The sequence below is a fragment of the Salvelinus fontinalis genome, chromosome 17 (assembly GCF_029448725.1).
Source record: "Salvelinus fontinalis isolate EN_2023a chromosome 17, ASM2944872v1, whole genome shotgun sequence".
Lineage (NCBI taxonomy): Eukaryota > Metazoa > Chordata > Actinopteri > Salmoniformes > Salmonidae > Salvelinus > Salvelinus fontinalis.
The window spans coordinates 34,517,322-34,540,288 of record NC_074681.1 but is presented as its reverse complement, the minus strand read 5'-3'; the positions used below and the strand labels follow the sequence as shown (position 1 = coordinate 34,540,288).

At 42.8% G+C, this 22,967-nt stretch overlaps 1 protein-coding gene across 1 annotated transcript; it reads right to left on the bottom strand.

Moving 5' to 3' along the window:
• Positions 1–185: 185 nt before the first annotated feature.
• On the bottom strand, positions 186–14,318 carry agxtb (alanine--glyoxylate and serine--pyruvate aminotransferase b). The gene is made up of 11 exons (XM_055867145.1): positions 13,977–14,318; positions 13,348–13,540; positions 13,134–13,198; positions 9,528–9,628; positions 9,333–9,403; positions 9,164–9,248; positions 8,765–8,863; positions 8,579–8,648; positions 3,611–3,706; positions 3,229–3,357; positions 186–589 (listed from the first exon to the last, which is right to left on the bottom strand). Exons 1-11 carry the CDS (start codon positions 14,244–14,246, stop codon positions 482–484), a joined length of 1,287 nt encoding a protein of 428 aa, XP_055723120.1. The 5' UTR covers positions 14,247–14,318; the 3' UTR covers positions 186–481.
• Between the last annotated feature and the right edge of the window lie 8,649 nt (positions 14,319–22,967).

Sequence of the window (22,967 nt, the reverse complement as noted above, 5' to 3'; positions counted from 1 at the left end):
GTGTGTGTACAATATAGCCTATGCAGTGTGGATTCTGTTCAAGTTCATTTCTATGAGCAACCATTTTCTTATCATGCTGTCTGGAAAAATTATTTGGGGTGCGATTAAATGTGTTGGCACTTACATCATTTGTCTTTTGAAGGCCATTTTTCCTCCTGAATATGCAAGATAACATGGGAACAATGCAGAATTGTATATATTTTATTGACTCTTTGAAACATATTTTATTTTCTTTCCCTGGAGAGCATTTACCATCTAGAGTAATTACAAAGTCTCTATTAGGAAAGCAGTTGCACGTGAATGTATGTCGGAATCTGTCTTTTTACATTTGTGCTTCAAATCTCTGGGCTTACAAACACCCGTGATACTACTTTCACTTTCACAGATACTTTCACAGATTGACGTCCATTCATTCCAGGTGTCCTCCAGCATGGCCGAATGCATGTTTGTTTAGGGCATTAAAAGGCATAATAAACTTTCTTTATGCCTTGCTCTTTTTGCAGTTCTTCAAAGCATCGGCCAGGGCAGCCAGTACCATGTCAGCATTGGTCTTCTGGCAGTTGTATCCCATCAGACCCACGCGTATCACCTGGGGTGAAACAAAATGGTGGCCACATCACTGACAGCGCTCACATGAGAAATTCAACCATCAAATAATTGCTCAAGACACCCCAGTATGCAAAATTACGTTGAAAAGATGTCTTATACAGATGTCAAAGATACGTATTTTCCAGACGTTGAAATCAGGTGCATTTTAGGTGCCGAATGAAAGGGAAAAATACATATTTTCCGGACGTTGAAAATATGTATTTTACAGACATTGAAAAAATGTGTGATTCTATGGCCAAATTTAAACTGCTATACACTCTCAAGTAAACGTTGTATCACAAAAATAATTTATCATGCCTCTTAATAGAAAATAATAAAAAAAGAGGAGCCAACTGAAGATTGCATATGGAGTTGGTTCCCCTTTGCTGCTATAACAGACTCCACTATTTTGGGAAGGCTTTCCACTAGATGTTGGAACATTGCTGCAGCCACGAGCATGAGTGAGGTCGGGCACTGATGTTGGCCGATTAGGCCTGGCTCGCAGTCCAATTCATCCCAAAGGTGTTTGATGGAGTTGAGATCAGGGCTCTGTGCAGGCCGGCCAGTCAAGTTCTTCCACACCAATCTCGACAAACCATTTCTGTAAGGACCTTGCTTTGTGCATGGGGGCATTGTCAAGCTGAAACAGGAAAGGGTCTTCCCCAAACTGTTGCCACAAAGTTGGAAGCACAGAATTGTCTAGAATGTCATTGTATGCTGTAGCGTTAAGATTTCTCTTCACTGGAACTAAGGGGCCTTGCCTGAACCATGAAAAACAGCCCCTGACCATTATTCCTCCTTCACCAAACTTTACAGTTGGCATTATGTATTGGGGCAGGTAGCGTTTTCCTGGCATCCATCGGAACTGCCAGATGGTGAAGCGTGATTCATCACTTCAGAGAACGTGCTTCCACTGCTCCAGAGTCCAATGGCAGCGAGCTTCACACCACTCCAGCCGATGCTTGGCATTGTGCATGGTGATCTTAGGCTTGTGTGCGGCTGCTCGGCCATGGAAACCCATTTCATGAAGCTCCTGATGGACAGTTCTTGTGCTGACGTTAATTCCAGAGGCAGTTTGGAACTCGGTAGGGAGTGTTGCAACCGAGGACAGGCAATTTTTACACGCTTCAGCACTCAGCGGTCCCGTTTTGTGAGCTTGTGTGGCCTACCACTTCGCGGCTGAGCCGTTGTTGCTCCTAGACATTTCCACTTAACAATAACAGCTCTTTACAGTTGACCGGGGCAGCTCTAGCAGAGCAGAAATTTGACAAACTGACTTGTTGGAAAGGTGGCATCCTATGTCAGTGCCACGTTGAAAGTCACTGAGCTCATCAGTAAAGCTATTCTACTACTAATGTTTGTCTCAGGAGATTTCGTGGATGCGTACTCGATTTTATACTCCTGTCAGCAACGGGTGTGGCTGAAACAGCCGAATCCACTAATTTGAAGCGGTGTCCACATACTTTTGTTTAAGTAGCGTATGTATTATTTCTCCTATCCATCACATGCACTTATGTCAGCTTTTTCAAAAGCTTTAACACTGGCAGCGATAATGTTCAGAATAAACCAACAGACCACTTCAACTACAATAACATTCTGAGTAACGGTTGTTATGACTGCGATATGTTGTTATTTATCTGTCTTAGTTGAATGCACTGACTGTAAGTCACGTTGGATAAGAGCGTCTGTTGAATGACCTAAATGTAAAACAAAACACTTGCAAAGCATGCTGGGTATAAAATAAAATAAAGTTGTTTTATTGCCGGTGCAGTGAAATGTGTTGTTTTTTAACAGGGTAAGCCATAGTAGTACAGCGTCAAGAGTTAAGTGCCTTGCTTTTAAGGACCCATTGACAGATGTTTCACCTTGACACCTTGACAGCAATTCAAACCAGCAATCTTTCGGTTAGTGGCCCAACGCTCTAACCGCTAGGCTACCTGTTGTCTCTTATTATTCTAATGAGCTCCGCCCCCAAACAAGTACACATTTGGTCAGTGCGGACCTGATCCAAATCAGAACAAATCATAGACGTCTAGGCTATGTTTCACAAGTTTGAACGTCATAATTTAGTACAGTAGAACACAGTATGGTATGGTACAGGACAGTAAAGTTTTATTCAGTAGAGTACAGTTTAGTTCAGTAGAGTTAATTAGAGTAAAGTAGGGTACAATACAGTACACTATACTTTACTGTATTGTACTGCACTCTACTGTACTATACTTTTCTTTACTGTACTGTAATTTACTGTACTCTGCTGTTCTGTACTGTGCTGTCCAAACTTGTGATACATAAATGTCTATGATTAGTTCAGATCTGAACCAATTATAGATGTCTATGTTTGGGCTAATCAAGGCCTGTCCGGATGTCTGTGGATGTTGAAATCAAGTCCGCTCCGGACCAAAAAAAGATGGAGGACCAAAACAGGAGGTCCAAAAGACGTCGCCTGATGTCAAATGCTTAGTGGGACAGCCTTGACAACAACAAGGTACTTTCTTCCCTACATTGGTTGTCTAACCATCCAATTGGTTCTACAGGCAGGGTTTCAGCTCCCATATCAAATGCAATGGTTAATAAACATATTCATGTTAGTAGTTATGTATAGGCAATTAGCTAGAACTTTAACATTCCCTTTACACTCACCATGCCAGTGGAGGGCCCCAGGCCCCCAGTGATCTCCATATTGTGGTGCTTCATGATGTACTGCAGCATCTCTCTCCAGTTGTAGCCCTCAGGAATGGCAATGGTGGTGACGGAGGGCAGCCTAAGGTCCTGCATGGACAAAATACCACGGTTCCACATTTAGACACACCTCTGTGAAATTCAAGACCAAGGAATTGCACCAGCCTTGAAATTGGAGGGTGTTAAAAAAAAGTGACACTATTATTGTAGAATGTAAATTGTTTGTTGACAATCTGTCTGAAATGGCACTGTATTCCACACTGCACTACTTCATATGAAAATAGCATCTGGACAAAAGTAGTGCGCACGGAATAGGGAGCGATTTCAGATGCATGTCTTTTACCTTGTTCTGGATGAATAGCTTGAGCCCCATGTCTTCCAAGCCCTTCCAGAGGTACCCTGCCACCTCCCTGTGGTGCCTCCAGGACTCCTCCAACCCCTATGGGAAGACAAAGGCAAAGACCCGAAACTGCTCGTAAATACTTTTTTCCAGATTTATTTAGAGAATTAGAAGCAATGTTCAAAGTAATCAGCTAATAGGACTGCATCATAATAAACATGAACATGGTTTATTCATTAAGGTTATTATTCCATTATGGAGAGCTCAGTGCACCTCATGGAGGGCTCAGTGAATCATATGTGCTTACCGTAAAAATGTTATTAATAGCCTGCCATTTATTTGTTTAAATCACTGAACACAACAGGCACTTGTACTAGAGACAGGCTTCTATTTGAGCTAGGTATCTATTTCCTTAATGCACACAGCTTTTGCTCATTTGCATAGTTAATTGTTTAATCCCAGCATTCACTTCCAACATTTTAATACATTTCTTAATTTCCTGCACTGTGTTATCATTTACACACTTTCACATTTAAACTCAGCAAGAAAATAAACGTCCCTTTTTCAGGACCCTGCCTTTCAAAGATAATTCATAAAAATCCAAATAACTTCACAGATCTTCATTGTAAAGGGTTGAAACACTGTTTCCCATGCTTGTTCAATGAACCATAAACAATGAATGAACATGCACCTGTGAAACGGTCGTTATGACACTAACAGCTTACAGACGGTAGGCAATTAAGGTCACAGTTATGAAAACTTAGGACACTATAGAGGCCTTTCTACTGACTCTGAAAAACACCAAAAGAAAGATGCCCAGGGTCCCTGCTCATCTGCGTGAACGTGCCTTAGGCATGCTGCAAGGAGGCATGAGGACTACAGATGTGGCCAGGGCAATAAATTGCAATGTCCGTACTGTGAGACGCCTAAGACAGCACTACAGGGAGACAGGACGGACTGCTGATCGTCCTCGCAGTGACAGACCACGTGTAACAACACCTACACAGGATTGGTACATCCGAACATCACACCTGCGGGACAGGTACAGGAGGGCAACAACAACTGCCCGAGTTACACCAGGAACGCACAATCCCTCCATCAGTGCTCAGACTGTCCGCAATAGGCTGAGAGAGGCTGGACTGAGGGCTTGTAGGCCTGTTGTAAGGCAGGTCCTCACCAGATATCACCGGCAACAACGTCGGCTATGGGCACAAACCCACCGTCGCTGGACCAGACAGGACTGGCAAAAAATGCTCTTCAATGACGAGTCGCGGTTTTGTCTCACTAGGGGTGATGGTCGGATTTGCGTTTATCTTCTAAGGAATGAGCGTTACACCGAAGCCTGTACTCTGGAGTGGGATCGATTTGGCGGTGGAGGGTCCGTCATGGTCTGGGGCGGTGTGTCACGGCATCATCGAACTGAACTTGTTGTCATTGCAGGCAATCTCAACGCTGTGCGTTACAGGGAAGACATCCTCGTCCCTCATGTGGTACCCTTCCTGCAGGCTCATCCTGACATGACCCTCCAGCATGACAATGCCACCAGCTATACTGCTCGTTCTGTGCGTGATTTCCTGCAAGACAGGAATGTCAGTGTTCTACCATGGCCTGCGAAGAGCCCGGATCTCAATCCCATTGAGCACGTCTGGGACCTGTTGGATCGGAGGGTAAGGGCTAGGGCCATTCCCCCTAGAAATGTCCGGGAACTTGCAGGCGCCTTGGTGGAAGAGTGGGGTAACATTTCACAGAATGAACTAGCAAATCTGGTGCAGTCCATGAGGAGGAGATGCACTGCAGCATTTAATGCAGCTGGTGGCCACACCAGATACTGACTGTTACTTTTGATTCTGACCCCCTCTTTGTTCAGGGACACATTATTCCATTTCTGTTAGTCACATGTCTGTGGAACTTGTTCAGTTTATGTCTCAGTTGTTGAATCTTATGTTCATACAAATATATACACATGTTAAGTTTGCTGAAAATAAATGCAGTTGACAGTGAGAGGACGTTTCTTTTTTTGCTGAGTTTATTTTGTCTTAGTATGCTTCTATAAAAAAATAAAAACCCTTGACAATAATTATTCTCCTCTTTGACTGTGCATTTGTCAGTTCTTACTTTTGCCACTAGAGGGCAACCAGACGATTTCTGGGGGCTTGTACTCCCGAAGTTGATTGTTTTTGTGCTTGCCAGATAGCTAGCAGTTCTCAGCTGTTAGCAGCCAATGGCTGGCAGTTTCTTATTGGCGATAAAAACGGATGATTGCCATCATTTTTTGGAGTCATTACTGAATTATTTAATGTAACAAATTAAACCTTGTAAACAATACATAGTAATTCATGATAACCTCCTAAACAAATAATTTGGACCAGGCGTTTACTTGAAGCAGGCATTTTTTTACTGAAATGTGTGCCATTGTCCGGCTATTAAAAGGGACAGGCGGCTATTTGAGACTCAGCATTTAATGGAAGTTTTACGGTAGTCCAGGTTTACAAGCCTATGAAGAACATGTTGCACGAAACAAATCTTCTGGTGAAGCTAATTCACACAAAGCTCAGAGGAGAGACCATACAGCTGCACAGGTCCCTAACTCAAGTCTGCAGGCCATTAACATGGACAGGGCCAAGGCAGACCTTCTGAACCGACCCATTCACATGGAGGTCATAGGGGAGAGCAAGCAAGAACCCCTACCATACAGGACAACGGTGAACATGACAACCTAACATCTTAAAGAGGTCAAATGGCATAACTGCCATTCTAGTCAAACAGAATCTTTCTGCTTTGCCACAGAAGATCACTGTGTTTGTTGAAGATCCCATGCAGTACAGATCTTCATCAGATCATTTGAACATGTCATTGAATGTAGAATAGAATGTGCTAAGGACAGGATGTACTTTCTTGAGAGGTACACTCGGGGACAGCCCAGGAGCTGTCAGCATATGGCTCATGACAGAGGCTACCCAAGAGCTAAGGAACTGCTCAAAGAGAATTTTGGTAATGAATATCAGATAGCGTCTGCAATAATGGAGGAGGCCCTTGGCTGGATAACGGTCAAGGCTGAAGGCCCCAAAGCACAGCAGGCCTTTGCTTTATATCTCAGAGGGTGCTGAAATGCTATGGAGGAAATAGATTACATGCAGGAACAGGATCTTGCATCCAGCATGATAGTACTTGTCATGAAACTTCCATACAAGCTAAGAGAAAGGTGGAGGTCCACTGCCTGTGAGCCACAATAGCGACGGAGCTGCTGGGCAAAATGCAGTGACCTAGTTCAGTTCATTAAAAAACACGTCAAGACACAGTATTTACTGACCCTGTGTTTGGTAACATCCAAGTGTCAACATTGACAGAGGTAACATCAAATACAACCTTGCTAAACCCATAGACCACAAGTAGACCTTTGCCACCAGCGTAGCAACCGCTGAGTCAGGGTTCAAGCAACAACCACAACAGACCCAGGTGAATTGTAGCTCATAAACCCCATGTTAATCTGTCTGTCTGTACTGCAGTGGTGGTCACACTGCAACTGTGTCCATTACTAAAGGAGAAGTTGAGTAGGGAGAAGATACCTTTTCTAAAGGAGAAAGGCATCTGCTTTTTGTTGTCTGACAAAGGGTCACGTGAGCAGAGACTGTAGTAGGCGTCTCATATGTGTGCAACTAAGTCCACCTTCGCGTGCTTCATATGGAGCTACAGAAAAGAGGACCAGGAATATTGAGTTGGTGAAGAGAGATTTGTTCCATCCATCATACCGGTTCATGTGAAATCCAGCAAAGGAAACGAGGTATTGCTAACATATGCATTCTTAGACCCGGGTAGCTCAGCAACATTCTGCACCGACAAGCTGGCTCAGCAGCTGAACGTTACAGCAACAAGAAGGAACGTCCTGCTGCGTACCATGGGGCAGGAAAGGCATGTCAAAGGTGAGTGGGCTTGACACCAACAAGTTCCTTAAACTACCTGAAGTTTACACTCACAAAAACCTACCAGTGACAAAGGAAAACATTCCCAGACAAGATGAGATGTCCAAGTGGCCATATCAGGGAGAGGTTAAGCTGTCACATGCATGCTGACATTAGATTGCTAATAGGAACAACTGCATCACAAGTAATGGAGCCCTGGCAGGTGATCCACAGTCAAGTAGAAGGCCCGTATGCTGTCAAGACCCTACTAGGATTGGGTGGTAAGCTGTCCACTTAGAGAATGCAGTGACCAACGTGACACACAGGTACCGGTCGCTGCCAATAGGATCTCCTTGATCGACCTGCAGGACCCGACTAGCCACTGTGACACTGATTTCAGTGAGAAGGTGGAGAAGTCTGAAAGGTCAGAGCACAGCGAGTTTGCCATCTGAGGTGGTGAAGCAGAGTGCATCAGCTACACATGATGTCATACCCCATGTCATACACCCACACATTTTGGCTCTTTTCTAAACAGGTTTAGATAATTGTTGTTGCCTCACGTTACATACAATAAGGGGGCGGTAAGTAAGAGCCAAATAGCAGGTTTTGTTATTTGTATAAATTAGATTTCTATTATTGTTTATATGCCATTCTGATTGTTTGTCATATTGTAAGACTGATCTTAATCACTTGTAAGTGTCTATGCCTCCCTCTGCAGGCTGGAGATAGCCATAAATAGTCATGGGCGCAGAGGCCTACTGGGAATAGCTGGCTGGAGCCCACATTGTCTTTTGCCCGTGCTTCCTTTGTCTTCGTGATATTGTTCGATTGTTTGATCCAAGAATTCTTAAGTTATAGCTTAAATATCGTCTTCTGATTTCCTTTTTGCAACATTTTGTAGCCAAGATAGGGAATAAATGTAACTTTATTTTTTACGGCAAAAGACCTGTGGACATTCCATTTTTGGATTCATGGACTACACACGGCAGGAACAAAAAGTCAGCTCATTCTCCACTGTGGCTATAAGAAAAATGAAATAGGGTTTTAAAATGGTTACAAATAGCCACTACACCTTCTCAGCAAGAATAGCAAGACTTTCCCTCAGGGAAAAGAACCCAGACACTGGTCCTGTGTGGTGGTATCTGAAACGGGGCAAAATGAAAGATTGTTATTTATTTATGTATTATTATTTCACCTGGTTAGGATGGGAGATTTTCTCACAACAAAGTACTGTTCGTTGAGAATACTGTAGACTTACAGTCTGGCTGGTTGACCATCATTTCCCCAATAGTTAGACAAGTGGGCCATGTCAAAGAGGTAGGACACTGGTTTTGTTTTCCTGTTGAACATCTTTTGGCTGTATGGGGGAGTTTCAAGAGGGAGTGTGTAAAGTCCACATTTCTCAAAATTCAAACATTCATTTGGTCTCTGTTCAATCATTCCCCCTCGTTCTTCCCACACACACACACACACACACACACACACACACACACACACACACACACACACACACACACACACACACACACACACACACACACACACACACACACACATACACACACACACACACACACACACACACACACACACACACACACACACACACACACACACACACACACACGCACACACACACACACACACAAACCCTCACCATGCTCTTTCATTGAAGGAGATGGGTGCTGTGCCAGGGGGTGCATTCAATGCCTTTTGAGAGCCAGTGTACAGGATGTCAATATCTACAAAGACAAGAAAACGATGACATCATACACCCATACACAAAGACAGACTGAAAATGACATAGGTGTCTGAAGCTGTCTTACTCTGCTGGTCCATGAAAATAGGCGACGCCCCAAGAGACGCGACAGTGTCTACAAGAAACAGGGTATTGTGTCTGAGGAGAGAGACGACAGAGGAATTTAGGCCTTGAATTTGAAGCCGCTGTCATTATTGTGTGAACTGACAGAAATACAGTGGAGATATACTGCAGTATGTTTTGAGGTGGAGCGGAGTCTCACTTGCGGCAGAGGTCTCCAATGCCGTCGACGGGGTGGGCGAGGCCAGCAGAGGACTCTCCATGTGTGAGGAAGAACAGAACGGGCTTGTGTTTGGCCAGGGCCTATTGATAGACAGGAGATAGGCAGTCAGATAAACAAAATACTTTTGGCACGAAATGCCCTCCATAGTTACCCAAGCCCTTGTCATGTTGACTATATGAACTTAATATATAGGCTATATGACTGCAATCAGGGCAGGCTCTGGCCTTTTGGGGGCCATAAGTGAGATTTGGTTGGGGAACACCCCACCAAGTGGACACATTTGGTTTGTGACCCCCTCTCTTGAAGGCGGAGAGAAAATATAAGAATAGAATATGTTTCTAAACACTTCCACATTCATGTGGATGCTACTATGATTACGGATTGTCCTGAATTAATCATGAGTAATGATGAGTGAGAAAGTTACAGATGCACAAATATCATACCCCCAAGACACCTCTCACCATTACAATAACGGTATTTTTTTGGGGGGGGGGGGTATGACATTTATGCCTCCGTAACTTTCTCACTCATCATTATTCACGATTCATTCAGGATTATCTGTAATCATGGTAGCATCCACATTAATGTAGAAGTGTTTAGAAACATATTATATTCTTATTTACAATACAAGTGACAAGAAAATAACAGAATACATTATTTACCATTCATTTCTATTGGGTACAAAATGATCTGAAACAACCAAATCGCATCCAACATGTTTGTAGGGTTATAAACTTGATGTAATCATTGCGTGCTAGGAATATGGGACCAAATACTAAACTTTTGACTACTTTAATATACACAAGTGTAATTTCTACAGTGGTGGAAAAAGTACACAATTGTCATACTTGAGTAAAAGTAAAGATACCTTAACAGAAGATGACTTAAGTAAAAGTGAAAGTCACCAAGTAAAATTCTACTTGAGTAAAAGTCTAAAAGTAATTGGTTTTAAATCTACTTACACTACCGTTCAAAAGTTTGGGGTCACTTAGAAATGTCCTTGTTTTTGAAAGAAAAGATAATTTTTTGTCCATTAAAATAACATCAAATTGATCAGAAATACAGTGTAGAGATTGCTAATATTGTAAATGACTATTGTAGCTGGAAACGGCAGATTTACACTGCTCAAAAAAATAAAGGGAACACTTAAACAACACAATGTAACTCCAAGTTAATCACACTTCTGTGAAATCAAATTGTCCACTTAGGAAGCAACACTGATTGACAATAAATTTCACATGCTGTTGTGCAAATGGAATAGACAAAAGGTGGAAATTATAGGCAATTAGCAAGACACCTCCAATAAAGGAGTGATTCTGCAGGTGGTGACCACAGACCACTTCTCAGTTCCTATGCTTCCTGGCTGATGTTTTGGTCACTTTTGAATGCTGGCGGTGCTCTCACTCTAGTGGTAGCATGAGACGGAGTCTACAACCCACACAAGTGGCTCAGGTAGTGCAGCTCATCCAGGATTGCACATCAATGCGAGCTGTGGCAAGAAGGTTTGCTGTGTCTGTCAGCGTAGTGTCCAGAGCATGGAGGCGCGATCATTAGAAAACCCTTTTGCAATTATGTTAGCACAGCTGAAAACTGTTGTTCTGATTAAAGAAGCAAATAAACTGGCATTCTTTAGACTAGTTGAGTATCTGGACCATCAGCATCTACAGGCTCAAAATGGCCAGAAACAAAGACCTTTCTTCTGAAACTCGTCAGTCTATTCTTGTTCTCAGAAATGAAGGCTATTCCATGCGAGAAATTGCCAAGAAACTGAAGATCTCGTACAACGCTGTCTACTACTCGCTTCACAGAACAGCGCAAACTGGCTCTAAACAGATTAGTGGGAGGATGAGAGATGAGTGGGAGGCCCCGGTGCACAACTGAGCAAGAGGACAAGTACATTAGAGTGTCTAGTTTGAGAAACAGACGCCTCACAAGTACTCAACTGGCAGCTTATTAAATAGTACCCGCAAAATACCAGTCTCAACGTCAACAGTGAATAGGCAAATCCTGGATGCTGGCTTTCTAGGCAGAGTTGCAAAGAAAAAGCCATATCTCAGATTGGCCAAGAAAAATAAAAGATCAAAATGGGCAAAAGACCACAGACACTGGACAGAGAAAGATTGGGGGAAAAAGTGTTATGGACAGACGAATCCAAGTTTGAGGTGTTCGGATCACAAAGAATAACATTTGTGAGACGCAGACAAAATAAAAAGATGCTGGACGAGTGATTGACGCCATCTGTCAAGCATGGTGGAGGCAATGTGATGTTTGGGGGTGCTTTGGTGGTGGTAAAGTAGGAGATTTGTACAGGGTAAAAGGGATCTTGAAGAAGGAAGGCCATCATTTTGCAACGCCATGCCATACCCTGTGGACGGCGCTTAATTGGAGTCAATTTCCTCCTACAACAGGACAATGACCGAAAGCACGGCTCCAAACTATGTAAGAACTATTTAGGGAAGAAGCAGTCAGCTGGTATTCTGTCTATAATGGAGTGGCCTGCACAGTCACCGGATCTCTGATCTGTTGTGGAAGTAGCTTGACCGTATGGTACGTAAGAAGTGCCCATCAAGCCAATCCAACTTGTGGGAGGTGCTTCAGGAAGCATGGGGTGAAATCTCTTCAGATTACCTCATCAAATTGACAATTAGAATGCCAAAGGTCTGCAAGGCTGTAATTGCTGCAAATTGAGGATTCTTTGACAAAAGCAAAGTTTGAAGGACACAATTATTATTTCAATTAAAAATCATTATTTACAATCTTGTCAACGTCTTGACTATATTTCCTATTCATTTTGTATGTTCCATGTATGTTTTCATGGAAAACAAGGACATTTCTATGTGACCCCAAACTTTTGAACAGTAGTGTAAGTATCAAATGTAAATGTATTTGCTAAAATATACTTAAGTATCAAAAGTAAAATTATAAATCGTATCAAATTCCTTATATTAAGCTAACAAGATGGCGCTCATTTTTTTGTGGATAGCCAGGGCCACGCTTCAACACTCAAACATACAAAAAAAGCATGTGTGTTTAGTGAGTCAGCCAGATCAGAGGCAGTGGTGATGACCACTTCTCTTGATAAGTGCATGAATTGGACCATTTTCCTGTCCTGCTAAGCATTCAAAATCTAATGAGTACTTTTGGGTATCAGGGGAAATGTATGGAGTAAAAAGTACATTATTTTCTTTTGGAGTGAAGTAAAAGTAAAACTTTTCAAAAATATCAATATTACAGTACAGATACCCCCCAACAACTACTTAAGTAGTACTTTAAAGTATTTTTTCTTAAGTACTTTACACCACTGCATTTCTAAATGGTTTATCCAATATTGAAGAAAATACCCTCAAATTAAAGCTGTCAGTCATTGTAACATTTCAAATTCAGTGCTGGAGTACAAACCCCCCCCCCCCCCCCCCCCAATGTGTCACTGTCCAAATATTTTTGGGGCTCACTGTATAAGTAGAATTGGTCACAGGTAAGGGTTGGTGACCTTGAAGTTGCCGAGGAGCCTGTATTGAAACCTGTATTGAGCAATCTCTATGTGAATGCTACTTTGGGAGGCCTAATGCATTAACAAACAATTACCTTTTCAATTTCTTCATTGCTGAAAACTCCACCCGGTGCTTTTACCATGATGTGAACATTGGCACCTGGAATAAAGCCAGATTAAAGTCTAATATCCGGACAAAACAGATGTATACAAGACCATAAACAATGTTCTCAAATTACATCAACTCGCAAACACTGGTCTTGTTTCGAGACCGCTGAACTCGTGAGTAAAACCGTGCGTAAAACATACCCATTCTCTCGGCGATTTCAGCCACTCGCTCTCCCCATATTCCGTTGACAGCCACGAGCACGCTCTCCCCGGGTTCTACCGTGTTGAAGACGGCGCACTCCATGGCTGCGTGTCCCGAGCCGCTCATCGCTATCGTCATGTTGTTCTGTGTCTGAAAAGCGTACTGGATCCCCTTCTTGATGTCGTTCATGATCTATAAGCAACGCGTCAAATTGTTGAATAAAACAGTTGCAGTTCTAGGCCTACATAGATTAATTATGTGTGAGTGTGAATTATGAGTGGTTCATTAAATCCTTTGTCAAATGTTGATAGATCAGTTGTGAAGGGTAAAATGTGTCAAAATACTTATTTGACGCATTCACAAATACGCATGAGACTTATTTTGATAATTCCATAAATTGTAAAAAAATAAAATAATAATAATAATAATATTTTAATTCACATCTCAATTTAGAAATAACAAATAATATCCTAAATGTGTTCCTTCATATTGACCATAAATTTATAGGCCCACTGAGTAGTCTATAAATAACAGAACTGCTGGATAATGAAACCCCTTTGGCGGTGCCAAAAAGTACAAAATAGTTATCAAACAATGAACATATCAGCAATAGAGGTTACACATTTACCTCGTACATTTCTGGGTGCAAATGGCCGATAATTCCCCTACCACCTGCGGCTAAAACGCGGGGCGGCACGTTGGACGGTCCTGGTCCGAACAGGTAGCGGGAAGGAACCTCGAGCGGCCGGAGGATGCACTCCGGGGGCGGGATGGTCACCGAGGACATGGCACGGTCAAGGCGCGGCTGTAGAGGCGCGCTCATCGGGAGCAGCGATACCTCCACAGCCGCCTTTTGCGCCAGCAGCGCTCCCCTGCGAAACAAAGTCCGCTGCATCATCGTTAGCTCCTCGCTCCGGTGTTTACGACGACTGTGACTTGCACTAACAGACAGAGGGACTGGAGTTGACTTCGGGTTTTGGTGAAGATTTAAAACAACAGGTATTTGACCTCTTGGGCACCGAGCGTTGTGCGTCACGTCATGGACAAAACTGCACAGAGGTGGAATTGGCTCAAGTGTTATATATTATATTGTCAACCATCAACTGTTAAAGATTGTTCACTTTAACATACTTTTTAACATTATCGACCAATTATTAATGAGAGCATGACCATATTCATCTGAAGGCATGGCATGTGTTTCCTAGTTTGAATGGGTGAAGTTGTAGAGGGGGTTTAAACTATTACCAATATTTACTCATTTGTTAAGAGGCAATGGAATGCCTTTATTGGTAATTAGAGGATATTTTACATGTGAAATGTTTTCTCCTAGGTCATGACATCAGGAGTTAGGCCTACCTGAACGTTTTCTCAAACACCTGTTATATGGAATATTTTGAGAACTCATTTTTGCTATACAATGTTCACTAAATATCCACTTATCAATTGAAACGTCAAGAAGCATAATTACATTTATTTCAAATACGCATTGTATAAATAACTAGCATGTCTATCATGAGAGAAGTGAAGACTTGCACTTGGCACAGTTTGGAAATAGGCATGCTTGGATCCAGTTGAGTTTGGTTTGGAGTTGTTGCAGGAGGTGCATGCTCTGTTGATCTTTCCCACCCCTTGTGCTGCATTCGCTCGGGATTTTAGAGGAGTCTACCCTTTTAAAGTGAGAGGATTGGCTGAACAGAGGACAACCAAAGAGGCATGTGCCTACACACACATGCGATAGAGTGCACATTCACTTTCATGTGTACCAAATAAAATCAATATTTCACTCGTCTGTCTAGAGCCCTTTCCTCGAAAAGTGAGTTAACACAGGCTTTTGTGGTTAATGGATCATTATTTAAAATGGAATTTGAGTTGGCCATGATTGAAAAACAACCCACAGTAACATTTCCCACTGATTCCTGTGTCAAGAAAAAGTAATAGAACATCTTCATACAGCTCATACTCAAAATCAAATCTGTCAATTCATTCATTCATTCATTGTATAAAAGCAGAGGCTTGCTAGCTGTAACCAGCTCTTTCAGTGAAGCAAATCTCAACGTCACAGAGAGAACTTTCTTCGGTTCCAAGAAGCACGCGTTCTATACTGTAAAACCGGATAAGTCATGGCTACTCAAACATTTTGAGGAAACCGATTACCTAAAAAAAAGTTAAGAAACCTAAAAAACTGAATACAGCAGTGCTATCTTCATATGAGTAATACAAATGCAGTTTTTTTTGAGTATACTGAACTTAAATGTAATGTCCCCACTAAGCCACACCTCAAATAATTTCCCAGTGTACCTTGTCTTTTCGATTGAATTGTAGAGTTACTACCCATGACTGTATTTGTTAGAGACATGGTTGTTGAATTCCTTCATTGTCATTCCTGTGGCCTACATTAAGTGAGTTCCTAGCCGAATACTATTATCATGCTTGAACCATTACATATATCATAAGGCCTTATACATTGGCCTGAAACTCGTTGTTGTACAGGCCACATCAGGCCTGCAAGAAAGGTTGCAAAACTCTGTAAATACTTTCCCAGTAATCATCCAACCAGGGTTTCTGGAAAACTTACTAGAATTCTGAAACCTGAACTGTTCACATTACGTTGGCTTGGAAAGTGATGAGCAATTCCTAAAGGAATCTAGCCAGCATTAGGCTATCCAACAGTTGACATTTGTATTCACCCACAACCTGCATTCATAATGACTGCCAAGGTTAAGAAGAGTGGGCAGAAACTACCTAAGACATTTAAACGGTAACAACCATTTCAGTAACAGGTGCAAAACTGCAATGATTGGATTAGTTTAGAAACAATTATATATTTTTTTATAGCATAACATTTAATCAATCAATCAATGTACATGCAAAAACACAGAAATTAAAAACTATTAAAAAAAAATCTATCTGCAGTAGAGCATGCTGGGGAAAAAAGGTCATTTGTTATCACAACTTACAAAAATAGAGTTGGTGTGACTTACATTTACACTAAACAAAAATATAAACGCAGCATGCAACACTTTCAGACTTTACTGAGTTAAACTGAGTTACAGTTCAAAGAAGGAAATCAGTCAATTGAAATAAATTAAGCCCTAATTTATTGTTTCACATGACTAGGCAGGGGTGCAGCCATGGGTGGGCCTGGGTGGTCATAGGCCCACCGACTTGGGAGCCAGGTCCAGTCAATCAGAATGCGTTTTTTCCAACAAAAGGGCCCCCTGTCACGTTCTGACCTTAGTTCCTTTGTTTTGTCTTTTGTTTTAGTATGGTCAGGGCGTGAGTTGGGTGGGTTGTCTATGTTAGTTTTTCTATGATTTTCTATTTCTGTGTTTGGCCTGATATGGTTCTCAACCAGAGGCAGCTGTCAATCGTTGTCCCTGATTGGGAACCATATTTAGGTAGCCTGTTTTCTGTTGGGTTTTGTGGGTGGTTATTTTCAGTCTTTGTGTGTCTGCACCAGACAAAACTGTTTTCGGTTGTTTCTTTGTTGTCTTGTTATTCAGTGTTCAGTTTTGATTATTATTAAATATCATGTACACTTACCACGCTGCACCTTGGTCCTCACCTTCTTCCACCGACGACAGCCGTTACACCCCTGGGGTTGTGAGGCCGCTTGGATGTACTGCCAAATTCTCTAAAATGGCGTTGGAGGTGGCTTATGGTAGAGAAATTAACATTCAATTCTCTGATAGCCCTGTTGGACATTCCTGGAGTCAGCATGCCAATTGCACACTCCCTCAAAACTTGAGACATCTGTGGCATTGTGTTGTGTGACAAAACTGCACATTTTAGAGTGGCCTTTTATTGTCCCCAACACAAGGTGCCCCTGTGTAATGATCATGCTGTTTAATCAGCTTCTTGATAACCCACACCTGTCAGGTGGATGAATTATCTTGGCAAAGGAGAAATACTCACTAACAGGGATGTAAACAATTTTGTGCACAAAATTTGAGAGTATGTGCGTATGGAACATTTCTGTGATCTTTTATTTCAGCTCATGAACATTAGGACCAACACTTTACATGTTGTGTTTATATTTATTTTTAGTATAGATTTGAGTCAGTATCACATAAATATTTTAAGTAATAATGACTTTTCATTGACTTTGAGTACAGTGAAGTCATTCAGGATGGGAGTTTTGACCAACTTGTCAACTTAAAGGAGTTCAAGTGTAACGGATGTGAAATGGCTAGCTAGTTAGCGGGTACGCGCTAGTAGCATTTCAATCAGTTACGTCACTTGCTCTGAGACTTAAGTAGTGTTGCCCCTTGCTTTGCAAAGGCCGTGGCTTTTGTGGAGCGATGGGTAACGACGCTTCGTGGGTGTCAGTTGTTGATGTGTGCAGAGGGTCCCTGGTTCGCGCCCGTGTCGGGGCGAGGGGACGGTTTAAAGTTATACTGTTACATTGATGCTGTTGACCCGGATCACTGGTTGCTGCGGAAAAGGAGGAGGTTGAAAGGGGGGTGAGTGTAACGGATGTGAAATGGCTAGCTAGTTAGCGGGTACGCGCTAGTAGCATTTCAATCAGTTACGTCACTTGCTCTGAGACTTAAGTAGTGTTGCCCCTTGCTTTGCAAAGGCCGTGGCTTTTGTGGAGCGATGGGTAACGACGCTTCGTGGGTGTCAGTTGTTGATGTGTGCAGAGGGTCCCTGGTTCGCGCCCGTGTCGGGGCGAGGGGACGGTTTAAAGTTATACTGTTACACAAGGAAGGAAGGAGTAAGTTAAATTAAAGGAGTTACTTGAAGGAGTACTATAATATACATTTGAGTCACACCATAAATTGATCGATTGAATGAGAATCCAATGTGATAGCCAGAACTCTATTTTGAGAAATCCATGCAGAAACATATTATAACAATAACACAGTATAACAATTGTGAATGAATGTGTAGTGGACAGGATTAATAATTTAGAATTTTCCTCGCTTGATGAAACAAAGCTGTGAGTTTCTCGAAGCAGGGGGCAGTTCAATTGGCTTCAAGTTTGTCGAGTCTGGTTTAGCTATTATGTTACAACAGGATCTTGAACAATCCGTGTGCCTCCATCTGATGTCCCACGTGGTCAATAATTAGACAGACTGTTTATCTCTGTGGCCTTTGCGCTAGAGAGAGAGAGAGAGAGCATGAGAGAGAGAGAGAGAGAGAGAGAATGGGGTGAGAGGAAGAGAGAGAGAGAGAGAGTGCGAGAGAATGGTGTGAGAGGAAGAGAGAGAGAGAGAGAGAGAAAGCGAGAGAATGGGGTGAGAGGAAGAGAGAGAGAGAGAGAGAGAGAGAGAGAGAGAGAGAGAGAGAGAGAGAGAGAGAGAGAGAGAGAGAGATAGAGAGGGGGTGAGAAGGGGGTAAGAGGAAGCGAGAAAGAGACAGAGAGGGAGAGGAAGAGAAAGGGTATATTGATTTGGTTTGGGCAAAGCGAAAAAGGGGAAATCAAATTTGGCATGATCATGAGCACTGTCAGGATACCTGTACTGAATCTAAATGTACTTGCCCCACATGTCCAAATAACGTGCCAGCTTAACACTGTTTGATCTGCCTAAATCATGTCTTTCCTTATCTGATGAACAGAAGAGCAGAAGTGACATCTGTCAGGCTATCAGTTTGTCACTGTTGTCCATCACAAACCGAGCATACAAATTTTGTGATCCTTGCACAGGTCAATACTACAAAACAGATTCACAAAATAGTGACCTTCAAACATTTTACTATTTTTATAAGCATGTATTTGTCTTTAATATATTTTGTCTCTATGTAGCACATTTTCAAATGACTAAAGATGTTAGGTAGTCAGAATCATTACTATATCATGAGAGGAAAAAAAGACATGATAAGATGGTCATAGGTTCTTATGGCAGATCTTACAATGCATTGTAACCACATCATAAAGGATTTGACGGTCTACAACTGTGCTATTTTGTGTGTTTTTTCTCATTGTTTGTAACCTATTTTGTACATAATGTTGCTGCTACCGTCTCTTATGACCAAAAATAGCTTCTGGATATCAGAACAGCGAGTACTCACCTCGAACTGGACGAAGATTTTTCTTTAATGAGTCCGACGCAAAGGATATACTGCTCCTCCGAGACCAGGCCCGAATCCCTGTCATTTGCGCGAAGAGAAGACGGAAATACAGGGGGCGGAGAGCGGGGTGCCTTGTGAGAATTCGTTGGCGAGTGGGTAACCCGCCTCTACTATCCGTTCTATTGGCCAACTTGAAATCACTGGAGAATAAAATGGATGATCTCCGCTCGAGACTATCCTACCAGCGGGACATTAAAAACTGTAATATCTTACATTTCACTGAGTCGTGGCTGAACGACAACACGAATAATATACAGTTGGCGGGGTTTCTGTGGGTTTTCCATGCATTGACAGGACAGAACAGATACGTCTGGTAGGACGGGTGGTGGTGGTGTGTGTCTATTTATAAATAACAGCTGGTGCGCGTTGTCTAATATTAAGGAGGTCTCGGTATTGCTCGCCTGAGGTAGAGTACCTCATGATAAGCTGTAGACCACACCATCTACCAAGAGAGTTTTCATCTATATTTTTTCGTGGGCATCTATTTAGCACCACAAACCGATGCTGGCACTAAGACCGCACTCAATTAGCTGTGTAAGGCCATAAGAAAACAAGAAAATACTCATCCAGAAGCGGTGCTCCTAGTTGCCGGGGACTTTAATGCAGGCAAACTTAAATTCTACCAGCATGTCACGTGCAACCAGAGAAAAAAATAACTCTAGACCACATTTACTCCACACACAGAGACGCATACAAAGCTCGCCCTCTATTTGGAAAATCTGACCATAATTCTATCCTCCTGATTCCTGCTTACAAGCAAAAACTAAAGCAGGAAGTATCAGTGACTCGCTCAATATGTAAGTCATCAGATGACGTGGATACGACGCTACAGGTGTCACGTTCCTGACCTTATTTCCTTTGTTCAGTATTGTTTAGTTGGTCAGGACGTGAGCTGGGTGGGCATTCTATGTTATGTGTTTCTATGTTGGGTTCATTGTTTGGCCTAATATGGTTCTCAATCAGGGGCAGGTGTTTGTCATTGTCTCTGATTGGGAACCATATTAAGGTTGACTGTTTTCACTGTTTGTTTGTGGGTGATTGTTGCCGTGTCTGTGTTTGTTCACCACACAGTACTGTTTTTGTTCGTTTGTTCCTGTTCATGCGTTTTATATGTTTTATATGTTCTCAAGTTCAGGTCTGTTCACGTCGTTTTGTTGTTTTTGTATTTTGTCAGTGTTCTGTTTTGTTGGATCGTCATTAAAATTCAGCATCATGAACATTTACCACGCTGCGCCTTGGTCCTCCTCTCTTCCACCTAACGATGAGCGTTACAACAGGACTGTTTTGCTAGCACAGACTGGAATATGTTCTGGGATTCATCCAATGGCATTGAGGAGTATACCAACTCAGTCACCAGCTTCAACAATAAGTGCATTAACAACATCGTCCCCACAGTGACCGTACGTACATATCCCAACCAGAAGCCATGGATTACAGGCAACTTCCACACCGAACTAGAGGCTAGAGCTGCCACTTTCAAGGAGCACGACACTAATCCGGACGCTTATAAGAAATCCCGCTATCCCCTCAGGCTAACAATTAAACAGGCAAAGCATCAATACAGGACTAAGATTGAATCCTACTACACCGGCTCTGACGCTCGTCAGATGTGTCAGGGCTTGCAAACTATTATGAACTACAAATGGAAACACAGCCGCGAGCTGCCCAGTGACGCGAGCCTACCAGACGAGCTAAATGCCTTTTATACTAGCTTCGAGGCAAGCAGCACTGAAGCATGCATGAGAGCACCAGCTGTTCCGGATGACTGTGTGATCACAGCCGATGTGAGCAAGACCTTTAAACAGGTAAACATTCACAAGGCCGCGGGCCAGACAGATTACCAGGACGTGCTCAGAGCATGCGCAGATCAACTGGCAAGTGTCTTCACTGACATTTTCAACCTCTCCCTGACCCAGTCTGTAATACCTACATGTTTCAAGCAGACCTTCATAGTCCCTGTGCCCAAGAAACCAAAGGTAACATGCCTAAATGACTACTTCCCCATGGCACTCACATCGGTAGCCATGAAGGGCTTTGAAAGGCTGGTCATGGCTCACATCAATACCATCATCCCAGAAACCATAGACCCACTCCAATTGGTATACCGCCCCACAGATGACACAATCTCAATCGCACACTACACTGCCCTTGCACACTTGGACAAAAGGAACACCTATGTGAGAATGCTGTTCATTGACTACAGCTCAGCGTTCAACACCATAGTGACCACAAACCTCATCACTAAGCTAAGGACCTGGGACTAAAAACCTCCCTCTGCAACTGGATCCTGGACTTCCTAACAGGCCACCCCCGTGGTCGTATGGATAGGAAGCAACACATCTACCAAGCTGATCCTCAACATGGGGGCCTCTCAAGGGTGCGTGCTTAGTCCACTCCTGTACTTCCTGTTCACCCACAACTCCACCACCATCATTAAGTTTGCTGACAACACAACATTGACAACGACAATGATGAGACAGCTTATAGGGAGAAGGTCAGAGACCTGGCAGTGTGGTGCCAGGACAACAAAATCTCCCTCAACGTGAGCAAGACAAAGGATATGATCGTGGACTACAGGAAAAGGCGGGCCGAACACGCCCCCATTCACATTGACGTAGTGGAGCAGGTCGAGAGTTTCAAGTTCCTTGGTGTCCACATCATCAACAAACTATCCTGATCCAAACACACCAACACAGTCGTGAAGAGGGCACAACAACACATTTTCCCCTCAGGAGACTGAAAAAATTTGGCATGGGTACCCAGATCCTCAAAAAGTTCTACAGCTACACCATCGAGAGCATCCTGACCGGTTGCATCAACGCCTGGTATGGCAACTGCTCGGCACCCGACCGTAAGGCGCTACAGAGGGTAGTGCGTACGGCCCAGTACATAACTGGGGCCAAGCTTCCTGCCATCCAGCACCTATATACTAGGCGGTGTCAGAGGAAGGCCCAAAAAATTGTCAGACTCCAGTCACCCAAGTCATAGACTGTTCTCTCTGTTTCCACACGGCAAGCGTTATCGGAGTGCCAAGTCTAGGTCCAAAAGGCTCCTTAACAGCTACTACCCTCAAGCCATAAGACTGCTGAACAATTAATCAAATGGCCACCTGGACTATTTACATTGCCACCCCTCTTTGTTTTTACACTGCTGCTACTTGCTGTTTATCATCTATGCAAAGTCACTTTACCTCTACCTACATGTACAAAGTACCTCGACTAACCTGTACCCCCTCACATGGACTCGGTACTGGTACCCCCTGTATATAGCCTCGGTATTGTTATTTTATTGTGTTATTTTGATTTGATTTGATTATCTACGGCGGCTTTATGTAATAGTGACAGCTGTCCAGCAGATGGGGTTGAAACATTGAGCTTCTATTACCCTCCTCAGCTTCCTCTATTTTTTATATTTTTTATTATTTAACCTTCATTTAACTAGGCAAGTCAGTTAAGAACAAATTCTTATTTACAATGACAGCCTACACCGGCCAAACCCGGACGACACTGGGCCAATTGTGCACCGCCCTATGGGACTCTCAATC

Coding starts and splice junctions, on each gene's coding strand:
- agxtb (XM_055867145.1), bottom strand. CDS start 14,246: ATGATGCAGCGGACTTTGTTTCGCAGGGGAGCGCTGCTGGCGCAAAAG. Junction 9,629..13,133: donor GCAATGAAGAAATTGAAAAG/GTAATTGTTTGT, acceptor GTCTATCAATAG/GCCCTGGCCAAACACAAGCC. Junction 9,249..9,332: donor TATTTTCATGGACCAGCAGA/GTAAGACAGCTT, acceptor TTGTCTTTGTAG/ATATTGACATCCTGTACACT.